Source organism: Balaenoptera musculus, chromosome 20 (genome assembly GCF_009873245.2).
Source record: "Balaenoptera musculus isolate JJ_BM4_2016_0621 chromosome 20, mBalMus1.pri.v3, whole genome shotgun sequence".
Classification (NCBI taxonomy): domain Eukaryota; kingdom Metazoa; phylum Chordata; class Mammalia; order Artiodactyla; family Balaenopteridae; genus Balaenoptera; species Balaenoptera musculus.
The window spans coordinates 22,728,857-22,740,701 of record NC_045804.1 but is presented as its reverse complement, the minus strand read 5'-3'; the positions used below and the strand labels follow the sequence as shown (position 1 = coordinate 22,740,701).

At 42.1% G+C, this 11,845-nt stretch overlaps 1 protein-coding gene across 1 annotated transcript; it reads left to right on the top strand.

The window, feature by feature from the left end:
- Window positions 1–277: 277 nt before the first annotated feature.
- On the top strand, window positions 278–10,733 carry CCDC43 (coiled-coil domain containing 43). The gene is made up of 5 exons (XM_036835924.1): window positions 278–558; window positions 4,467–4,554; window positions 6,060–6,195; window positions 7,897–7,955; window positions 9,114–10,733. The coding sequence occupies exons 1-5, from the start codon at window positions 355–357 to the stop codon at window positions 9,299–9,301; spliced, it is 675 nt and encodes a 224-aa protein (XP_036691819.1). The 5' UTR covers window positions 278–354; the 3' UTR covers window positions 9,302–10,733.
- Window positions 10,734–11,845: the final 1,112 nt, after the last annotated feature.

Below are 11,845 nucleotides of genomic sequence, written 5' to 3'. Positions count from 1 at the left end.
AGGCCGGTCGAGGCGCTAGAATCGAAGGTGAGTTCCAGTCCCGTTTAGTTATTAGCCGCGTGACTTTGGCCAAGTCACTGAACCCCTCCGAACTTCCCCAACTGTAAAAAAAGAGTCGGTTAAGACTACTCACCAGCCAGGATTCCTGAGAGACCACGTGACCGTGCGTAAGCCAAGATGCACTCTACTTAGAAGGTACAAAACGCCCCGGCAGGTCACTACGGGTCGACTAGATTCTACGCCCCGCGCGCCGGGGCGTGGATTTCGTTTCTGAGCACGCGCAGTGAGCCCGTGGCGCGGCCCGTCAGGCGCTGCGGTAGGCGCCCTGGGGGCTGGCAGGACCCTGGCCCCAAGATGGCGGCGCCCAGCGCAGTGGCTGCTGCTACCTCTGGCGAGAGCGATGGAGGGGACAGCGGCTTTGAATCGTGGCTAGACGGACGGTTGGAGGCGCTGGGAGTGGACCGAGCCGTTTACGGTGCCTACATCCTGGGTGTCCTTCAGGAGGAGGAGGAAGAGGAGAAGCTGGACGCTCTGCAGGGTATCCTCTCTGCTTTCCTGGTGAGAACCCCGGACACATTCCTTTAGCCTCTCTGCCGGCCCCCGTCAGTACTTCGTATCCCCTTTCCCCTACTTGGTGTCCCAGAGGATTAGTGGTCTCACCTGGGAGAGGAATACTCTTCTGAGCCCTGGGCCTCGGGGGAAGGGAGTTGCTCCCCATCCAGGGTTTTGGGAGCCGGAAGGTTGCAGGTGCATAGAGAGGAAAGGCTTTCCCTTATTCTTGAGGACAAGGCCCTCTCAGATGCCTGTGGATGAGCTGGGTGAGTATTCTTCCAAAGGCGTTGAAATGTCTGAATGAGTTTTATCATAAACGTCTCACAACCAATTTCATTCCCATCCGCTGACGGTGTTCAGAGGGGGGAGTTAAGTGCTCTGAGATGTCTGTGCCCTTTAAGAGGCAGTGCCCCTGACAAAAGCCTGCAGGAGGTACCCTCTCGGTTTCCTATTTTGGAGGTAGGGGTCCAAAAAAGGTCAGTTTAGGCGGTAGAGGTCTTTTCACGCCTAGGCAGAACGGAAACAAATTTTGTGCTTGATCCTTTACTGTATTTAGAAATGCAGTAATCATTGGGGGGAGTAGGTTGGGGAGTAAGAGAGATCAGAGTTTTAAAGAAGAGAGATAAACTTGATACTTAGCCTTTTAGAAGCAGATTCAAGAATTCAGAAATGTGTGCTTTAAACTCTATTTAAGTAGTAAGTCACCAGGATGTTCACTTTTCCAACCTGATCATTTCTCCTGCCCTAATCTCTACGTACACTTACTTGGTGAAAGTGCAGTTCATTGACTGATCACGTGGTTAAAACATAACACTAGTGCAGCTGTCCCAGGGCCTCCTGGCAAGGGCCCCCTTTTAGTTCCAGAGCCTGCTCTGGTGAGATTGACCTATAAATGGGAAAGCCTTAACACAGCTTGTGATGCAACTCATAAGTTCAGTGGAAATACAACACAGTGGAATAAATTGTTTTCTTGAACCATTACATTGCAGGTCGTAGAGGGAAAGAGTAGGAGGCAAGCAATTTAAGTTACTTTTTAAAAGATTTCCCACTGGGAAGTTTCTAAAGATTCCATGAAAAAGAAGTTGAAGTAATTTGGGTACTCATTGGTACCAGCTCCTTGACCTGTTCTTTACATTGTATCATTACTTAGAACTGTATGTCTGCTGATAAAGGCAGGCATGAATTTGCCTTAGACTCTTAACAGTCTCTTGGTAGAAGAGTTATCTAGACCAGATTTGGTTCTTTGTATCTCCCTCTTGTTTGCATAAACTGCAGAAGACAAACTCATTTTTAAGGTGGCTTCCCTCCCTCTGCCCAATTCACACACCATGCTTAATTTTCTCACAGTTTTCCCAACCCCTTCTATGTAGAAAATGACTTTGGGAAGAATTGGCCAGGAATGATATGGGGAGGCAGGGGTCCTGTCCATGAAAACTGAGGAGCAACTTTACAGGGCAGCAAGGCCAATGAGTATGGTATAGACCAAACACATCACTCATAGCACTGCTTATTGTCTGTCAGTCAGCTGGGCTGCATATAAAAGCTCCCGACTATTGTACCAAATCCCATTCTGGGAAAAACAAAAGGCATAGCCAAATCAATCGCCATATTGGGCTAGATTCAATATTAGGAATTTAGAAGTTTGTCAGCAACAATTTGAGGTAAGATTCAAGAATAGTATATATAATTGGGAGCAAATGACAGTAAACAAAAACTTCTGTCATCCTTCCCTTTATTCCTTCTGATTGCACTTGCGCTGATTGATTTTTTTTTTAAGTCTTTTATTGAATTTGTTACAATATTGCTTCTGTTTTATGTTTTGGTTTTTTGGCCGTGAGGCATGTGGAATCTTAGCTCCCCCACCAGGGATCTAACCCGCACCTCCTGCATTGGAAGACAAAGTCTTAACCACTGGACTGCCAGGGAAGTCCCACGCTGATAGACTGATTAATCAAATTTTTATAGACTGATTAATCAGATTTTTATTGATGGATTACTCTCTGCCAGGCACTGCCCTAAGTGCTTGGGGTACTTTAGGGAACAACACAGACAGAAATCCCTGCCCTCAAAGGGTTATATTCTGGTAAGGAGAGACATAATCAGTAAATTATATAGTATGTTAGAAAATGATTAGTGCTAGGAAAAAAGGAGCATTGTAAGAGGATCAGGAGTGGAATGGAGGGGTGAGCAATTTTAAGTAGGGTCATAGCATTAAGTAGGACGTTACATTTTTTTCTTCCAGTTGTATTGAGATATAATTGACATACAGCACTACATAAGTTTAAGGTGTACGGTATAACAATTTGACTTACATACATCATGAAATGATTATCACAATGAGTTTAGTAAACAGGATATTACATTTCATCGCAGCTGTTTATATACCAGCCTTCTAAATTGTAAGTGTTATGAGGCTAGTGACTGTTTCTCATTCATCTCTTAGCATTCATCTTAGTGCCTTGAATATGGCAGGAACCATCTGGATGAATAAATGAACGAATGGAGGAATGAACTTCTTTGGTTTGGATGAGGAGATTGGGGGAATAAACCACCTCGTCCTCCAAGAGTGCCCTTTCTCTTTTGCCTCTCCATTCCTTTTCCTACCCTTTTTTCTTTTCCTCTCCCTTCGCTTTTCCTGCTGGGGATCCTTGCAAGACAGGAACTCTGGACCAAAGAAGTTCAATATGTCTGGCATGCATGCTAAAAGGATGCAGGGTAGAGGATGGAATCCTTTGTTGGGTACAAAATAAGGATATCCACAGTAAGTCTGTGTTCTGCCTCTCCTTACTTTTCTCTGAGAGATGGTGTAATATAGTGGTTGAGAACGTGGGCTCAAAGCCAGACTGCTTGGGTTCAAATCCTGTTTAATCCACTTATTACTTGTATCACCTTGGGCAAGTTACTTAACCTCTGTGCCTTGGTTTCCTCATCTCTAAATTGAGAGTGCTTCTTGAGATTGTTCTAAGAACTCTGAGAGTTCTTATGTATTTGAACAGTGCCTGACACGTTAGGAAATGTGAACGCTCACAGCTCATCCTGAGGGGTAGAAGATGAAGATGGTGAAGGCAGCCATAATGAAGGTGGAGGGAAATACCCATATTTGTTGCAATGCCTGTTCTTTGCCCAGTGGTGTAGGCCTTTTTTTTTTTTGGTGGTGCACAGCATGTGGGATCTTAGTTCCTTGACCAGGGATTGAATCCTGGCCCACGGCAGTGAAAGCACGGAGTCCTAACCGCTGGACCACCAGCGGTTAGGACTGTAGGCCCTTTATACACATTCATCCTCTCTAAAATCCTGGGAAGATGTGAAGCTTGGAAAAGTTAAGAAACTTGCTCATAGATCTGGGATTTGAATTTAAGTAAGTCTGACACCAAAGCCAACATCCTTTTTGTCATACCATGCTAAGGAGGAAGATTGGTTGGTGTGCAGAATATGTCTGCTTATGAGAAATGGACAGAGGGATGGTTGTACAGGAGACCATCTACTCACTTAACTTCTCTTTATTATGGATCAGCAAGCTCGTGGATATGTTCCAGTAAGAAAGTTGATAAACTTTGGAGAGTGTTCTGAGTTGAGTAAATTGGCCAAGGAAGATTTCATAGAGTTTTGACTCAAGCAACAGGTTTTTGCCCCAAAAGGAGAAGGACTGCCCTGAGTTGGTGAGAATCCTTTCCTTTGGAGCTTGGCAGGATGGGGTGGGTGCTCTTGACCTAGCAGGTGTGGCTTCTGGGACTCACACACAGGATTACCTCTGTGTTTGGAGCCTCAGAAGAGAAACATAATCTCTATTCTGTGGCTCCCAAACCCTCCCTGTGATTTCTTCTCATCACCAGCAGGGGGAGCTCTGCCCTCTGCATAGACTTTGTTCAGGTTGAGGGCTCTCAGGAAATTAATTGGTCTACTTTTCCAACCAGGAAGAAGATTCCCTTCTTAACATCTGCAAGGAGATTGTGGAACGATGGTCGGAAACTCAGAATGTTGTCACCAAAGTGAAAAAAGAAGGTAGAGTTGGAGTTTTTACGTCCAATCTCCAACAACCTTTACTCTACAGCTGTTAGAGAAAGAGTTTTCAGTTTTCTCCAGTGGATGTTCATTTGCCCTAAAATAAGTTAAACTGGCAAACACAGAGCAGCTTACTTTAACTTTTTAACTGAACATTGGTTTTCTTTTTTCCTTTTACATTTTTCCGCTTCAGCTGGCCATGGCTCTCTTCATTGTGGTTTTTTCTTTTTTCGTTTTCATTCCTCTTCCCACTCCCCCTTGTAGATTTGCTCTGCAGGTATAGGGTCAACTATATTTTCCCACCTTTTTCATATTCTCATTTCTTAACACAAATTATGATTGGTCTTTTGCTTTATTCAGCTAAACCCTCCACCCTTTAAAATGAAAGAGATGTTACCATTAGGATGACCAATCAGCTGCAGAAAGCTCAAATCATAAATCCAAACTTGAATAGAATCTATTCTAAGCTATCTATATGTTGGTTCTCAGTTGTGGCTGTACACTAGAATTGCTTGCTGTATGTTTAAAAGTGCCAGTGCCAAGACTTCCCTGGTGGCACAGTAGTTAAGAATCGCCTGCCAATGCAGGGGACACGGGTTCAATCCCTGGTCCGGGAAGATCCCACATGCCGCGGAGCAACTAAGCCCATGCGCCACAACTACTGAGCCTGCATGCCACAGCTACTGAGCCCATGTGCCTAGAGTCCGTGCTCTGCAACAAGAGAAGCCACCGCAATGAGAAGCCCGCCCACCACAGTGAAGAGTAGCCCCATCTCGCCGCAACTAGAGAAAGCCCACGCGCAGCAATGAAGCCCCAACACAGCCAAAAATAAAATAAAATAAATAAATTTTTAAAATAAATAAATAAAAATAAAAGTGCCCGTGCCTGGGCCGCACCATGGACCAATTATATAAACATCTTCGGGGTGGGGACCCAGGCATTGCTATCTTTTTAAAAGCTCCCCCAGATGATTCTAATATGCAGCCAGGCATGAGAACCACTGCTTGACACCATTGCCTCCTTTCTTTGAGAATGGAGAAGTTAACATGATTTTATTTTAAAATAATCTAAGAATTTCACCTAGCATAATTATCAACATGAAATAGACCAGCTTAAGTTGGTGCTAGATTCCTTCTTTGGTTTCTGAGTTGAGAAGAGAGAAAATTTCATGTTTGGAGGCTTGATTGTCTATGGTTCTAATGCAGTGCTTTTCAACCTTTTTTTTTTTTTTTTTTAAGCAGCAGAACTTCAATATATAAAACAAGTAAAAGCAGGGCTGCTCTGATTGAAGACGGACATGAGACCTAAAGCCTGGCCTGCATGGCCTTTCCTTGCCTTTCTCATTGGCCCCCGAGGCACCTCCTTTGCACCCCAGAGCTCTAAGTAGTCAGCAGATGCCCTTGCCTTTACTCCAAGCACTGCCAGCGTGGACTAGTGGTTCGGTGAGCGTGTTTCCTTTCACATACAACCTTGTTGTCCCTCCCTTCCCTCCCACCACCTCCCAGATGAGGTCCAGGCCATTGCCACCCTCATTGAGAAGCAGGCGCAGATTGTGGTGAAGCCCAGGATGGTGTCAGAAGAGGAGAAGCAGAGGAAAGCTGCGCTCCTGGCGCAGTATGCTGACGTGACAGACGAAGAGGAATATCCTTTCTGGAGTCTCAGCGCCATTCCCTGAGGCTTGAGCCAAAAGCCTTTGCTGGTTTACAGTGAGCTCTGGGAAGCTGCCAATCCCCCTCTATAGCTTAATTTTCTCCTCTAAAATGGCAGTGATCTATAGCCCTTGGTGGGCATGAGGAATGATGTTGGAATGGTTGATACTGGACTTACATTTTTTAAGACACAGTCTATATGTTCCTGAAAACTTCAGTGTGAAACAAATAATGCCTGAATGGACCACTGTTATTGTGTTTTCAGAAAATATGCTCTAGCTATGATTCTTTATAGTTGATTTACACTTATGATTCTTTGTATTTGTATAATACCTTTCTATGAAGTACAGTGTTACATGTATAATCCATCTTTATATTTTTTCACAGTTGATAAGGAAACTGAGGCACTAAGAGATGAATGGGTGATCAGAGACAGTCAGAGAATTAATAGCAAAACCAGGACTAGAACCTGGATTTGAATTTGGATTCCCAAATTTGGAGCAGTTTCATTTGAATCTTTTTTTTTTTTTTTTAATATTCCAGTGACCACATAATTAATAAAAGTGAGACTGAACCCCCCAAAGCAGCACCAGAATAAACCTGGAATTTGAGTGGGGACTGTGTAAAAAGAAAGTGTTGCTGGTAGGGGCAGATTTGGTTCCCTGTGAATTTGAAATTTGTTTAGGGAATGCTTAGCTTACTGAGCCTGCTTGAATGGAGTGGACATCGTACCAGAAACGTCACTAGGTTAGGAAAGAATTCTTCGGCTCTTTGGGGCCAACTCCTCTTCTAGTTTTCCCTCATGATTTTTCTTGCCAGGTTTGGCAGAGCTGAGGTTCCAACTACAAAAATCTCATTTCTTGGGCTAGAAAAGAATGTTTTAAGCAGTGGTTCTCCTGGAGGACTTGTTAAAACAGATTGCTGGGCCTTATGCCCCACAGTTTTGGATTTAGTAGATCCAGAGTGGGGCCAAAGAATGTGTATTTCTCACAAGTTCTCGGGGAGTTCTGGGAACCACACTTTGAGAACCACTGTTTTTGAGGTTATCTTGCCATCCCCTGACTCCCAGGTAATGTGGCAGTCCACCCAGACCAGCTTCAGTTTCTTTTCAGCCTCTGACAGATAAGGATTTTACAGAAGCTCTGAGCAATCTCCCCGAAGTTGAGACTTCCAGAGATGACTCTCCTGGGTCTACCGTCATATCCCTGACAGAGTCCTTCCATTCAGCGTGCTTTTGCTACCCATCACCTTAGTCACTATTTTCTTTTTTTTTTTAATTTTTATTTATTTATTTTTGGCTGTGTTGGGTCTTCGTTGCTGTGCACGGGATTTCTCTAGTTGCAGTGAGTGGGGGCTACTCTTCGTTGCGGTGCACGGGCTTCTCATTGCAGTGGCTTCTCTTGTTGCGGAGCACGGGCTCTAGGTGTGCAGGCTTCAGTAGTTGTGGCATGTGGGCTCAGTAGTTGTGGCTCACAGGCTCTAGAGCACAGGCTCAGTAGTTGTGGCGCATGGGCTTAGTTGCTCCGTGGCACGTGGGATCTTCCTGGACTAGGGCTTGAAGCTGTGTCCCCTGCATTGGCAGGCAGGTTCTTAACCACTGCGCCACCAGAGAAGCCCAAATCACTATTTTCTGATGTTGGGTTGGGATGTGCTGACCTTTGTTTTCCATCCGACTTTCCTTAACGTCACTCACTGAAGCAGATGAGAAGGATGATTCAGGTGCCACCATGATGAGCACTGGTTCTGAGAAATGTATCCTTCTCTGTGTCCATCCCCATGTGTTTCTCCATAGAATATTCTTGTGGGTCAGTTTTTATTTTACTGTCCTTGCTGGGGCCTCCATTTACCTCCAAGGACACAGGTCAGGCCAGCATTGTGAGCCCCAGTCCTAGGACAGTACTAAATAGTCAATTTAGCAAGAATTTTCCCCAAAGAAAATATGTTAACATGAACTGTGAAGGGGTTAGTTTAGAGAAAGGATTTCTAAGGGAAAATGAGAATCTATATTCCTTGCGTATAGCGCTGGGTTTCTGAGCAATGTGGAAGCAAATAGAACAATACTGCAGTTTTGGTCTTTGTCCTCAAAGACCTTATAATTCAGTGGAAAGAGACTACAAACACTGAAGACTTTAAGTTAAAATACGGACAGATTGAAACATACGTGCTGAGGACAATCCCTACCAACAGAATCACTTATGAGCAGCTTCCTAGAGAAGGTGGATTTAGAAATCCACCTTAAACGTGACAAGCATGGTGGATTATCTGAGAAGGGGGGTTTTTTCATGGAGACTTACTCATTTTAAAGCACTAAAGCAGAAAAAAATTATGTTTTAAGAGTAAAGAGGAGCTTGTCTGGTAGTAACAGGTTATGTTTTAAAGTTGTAAGAAATGAAGAGTAAAGTTTTTGGCTAGGTATTTTCTAACTGGTTAAACTTATTTCCTTAGAACATGATTTTCACTTAAGCTTTAGTGGTCTAGGGAAAAAGGCAACCTGATAAAGTTTAGTTAGGTTAAACAACTTAACTCTTTTCAAGCATTTTAATAATGCCAAGTACATAAAAATTTTGCCAGTTACTTTAATACTCTAGTTACTGAAACTAGCCTGGATACTATACAATAATTCCATCAGTGAATGATATAAGTACTTATTCTAGAATGAAATTTCATTTTCACGAAATATTTAACACTCAGATAAGTCTGAATGAGATTTTTATTCTAATTTTTTACTAATGGTAGTTTTAAGATTTCCCATTAGACCGAAGATAAACGTAAGTGTTTTTTTTTTTTAAGACTAGGGATAGGTAGAGAGTATTGAAGACTCAGCATGTAGAGAGACGACAGCAAGAATGAGGAGAGAGCAGTAGTTGAGACCTGTGTGACCTGGACCCTCATCCCTTAACTCACCTGTAGCTCTGTTTCGAAACACCAACGTGGAAGATGTCCTCAATGCCCGAAAACTGGAGCGAGACTCTCTTCGGGATGAGTCCCAAAGGAAGAAGGAACAGGACAAGCTGCAGAGGGAGAGGGACAAGCTAGCCAAGCAGGAGCGCAAGGAAAAGGAAAAGAAAAGGACTCAAAGAGGAGAGCGAAAGCGATAACCTTGGTCCACTCTATTCTTTCTCCTCATGAACTTGGTCAAAGGGAGAACTGGTTGTACACTTGTGTATTTAAGAGAAATGAGAAAACATTGCAAAAGTGGTTTCCCAAGGCATCTCCCCTTTTGTTTACATGGTCAAAAGGAAAATCACAAACACTTCAAATTACAAAATGTGCCATGTCTCTGTGGTGTGGGTAAACAGATTATTGTAGTTGATGTCTGTACCAAAGATCTGGAATGGGGGCAACCTTTATATTTTAATACTTAAGTCCTGTACTCCTTTTGGCCACTTTAAAAAGTCTTCCCTCACCTGGGATAAAGAGCAGGAATATTCAGAAAGCTGACAGTTTTTGTCCTGAAGGAGCAGAATCATGACCACTCCTTCCCTGGGATGAAATGTAGGAGTGTCAATTGCTTCAGAAGTAGTATTCACCCCTAAATGTATTGTTTTATGGCTGAAATAGGAAGCTGATGAAGAGCCCTACCTGAATCCAGACTTTATGTTACATGGCAACAAACTGAAAAATGAGAAGAAGTTATTTGGTGGATGTTCTACATTTGAGATTTTTTAAAAGTTTCAGCCTATGGTAGGAAACAAAGTGTCTTTTAATAAGAGATAGTTATATATTTTTCCTCATCTGGGCTGTGATTTTAAGAAGGATGTGTCAGTATTGAGTGTAAGGATATCATTGTTAGCTAGATTCATTTTTTATAATCATGAATCCTCTTGAGTGCTAGTAGAGATTTTAATCCTGATCTGCCCTAAAACATATAAGGACCTGATAATTACAAGTTTAGAGAAACCCTTTTAAGGAAGAAACACTGGAAATCTCTGCTAACACAAAGATATTTAAGAGTGTACATAGTAGGTGCAACAAATTTATTGAATGAGTGAGTGAATGGAAAAACTGCTTGGGAGAGTCAAAAGTGAGTAGGAACTCTCCTCCATGTCTTCTTTTGTCACAAGCCACATTCGGTTGTAAATAGGCCTTTCCCTACTTCAGGCAGTAGACTGTCAAGAAGCCTGAAGACAGCAATTCCTCTGTCAAGACAGAAAGTAGATATTTTATACCAGGGGTGGGCAAACAACTGCCAGCAACCAAATTTTGCCCAGTCTGTTTTTGTATGGTGCAAGCTAACAATGGATTTTACATCTTTAAAGGGTTGTAAAAGAAAGAATATGTGACAGAGACCTTATGTGACCTTTAAAGCCTAAAATATTTACTACCTGGCCCTTCGGAGAAAATGTTTGCTGACCTCTGTTTTATACCATTAACTAGGAGATTAACAAATATTTTTACCTTTCTGCAGAAGGTAAAACGCATGGTTAAGGAAACGATGTGTCACCTCTATACACTCCTATAACCGTGGCATTGCAAAATTTTTTTTAAAATAACCACCTTTTAAAAAAATAAACTATTTAAATCACTGTCTTCTGATTTATTCTGATTCCTTCCACCTGGAAGTGAGTTGTGTGTGGATAGTCACTTAGGAATGGGTTTGAATTTTACTTATGTTTTGATTAGCCCAGTTATCTCTTCTGCTAGTAGAACCTCTTCCTGGAATCCATAAATTCTCTGCCTCAGTTTTCCTTTCTATGAGTTGGATATTAGGAGATCAGAAAGATTACCTTCTTTTTTGGACAGTCAGTAGACTGGCTTTGAAGTCTCTGAAGTACTGCTGGAGTCTTAGTTTCATATGTGGCTGTGGCTACAGATAGCATATGAGAGAGCCTATTTTAATTTAATAACCCATATTTTGGATTTTTGGTTGGTTCTCACCTTCATTTTGGTCTCTGAAGCAGAGTCAGGTTATATCCATAGACCCCTGAAGGGTTCTAGTTTCAATCTGTTATAACAGTAGGCAATTCTTTCTTCTGAGACTCTATTACATAGGTTATAGTTAGTGTACACTTGAACTAACGCTTAAACAGAAAAAAAGGATAAGCTCATTAGTCTCTGAGTAAGGTTATCCACTTAAACTCAGGTGCCAATAAATCCTTTATGTCTAAAATATTCAATACTGCAAAAGGCAGATTTTAAACAACCATGTTTTCTGTGGTATGATTGACATTTTAGGCCAAATTTGGAATTTCAGTCATAACATTAATTCCCAACCCTCTAAAACATTATAGTACCAGATTATTCATAGGTTGTAATTCAGAAGTACAATGCTTAAGAACCATCCATTACATTACATCCATCCATCCATACAATAGAAAGGAACAACCTACTAACTTGAGAGTTATCCAAAGCATGACTCGATTAACAGAATTTCAAAGAATTTTTGTGTTTGTTTTTTGTTAATGGACTAGTGTTTAATTTCTGACCACTGTCATGTAAAAGTTTCCCCAGAATTTTTATTCTGGTTTGCCGGGATTAGCACAAAGGCAGAACAAAAATTTATTTGAAGGAGGTCAGGTTAGATCTAAGGATATCTGAATGGCATTGGTTTATTATCTACCAACACTATTATTTATGTGTTAATAATGAAATTTAACTTACCACCAGTTCTTATCAGTTAAATGAAATTTAATTGGTTTTCT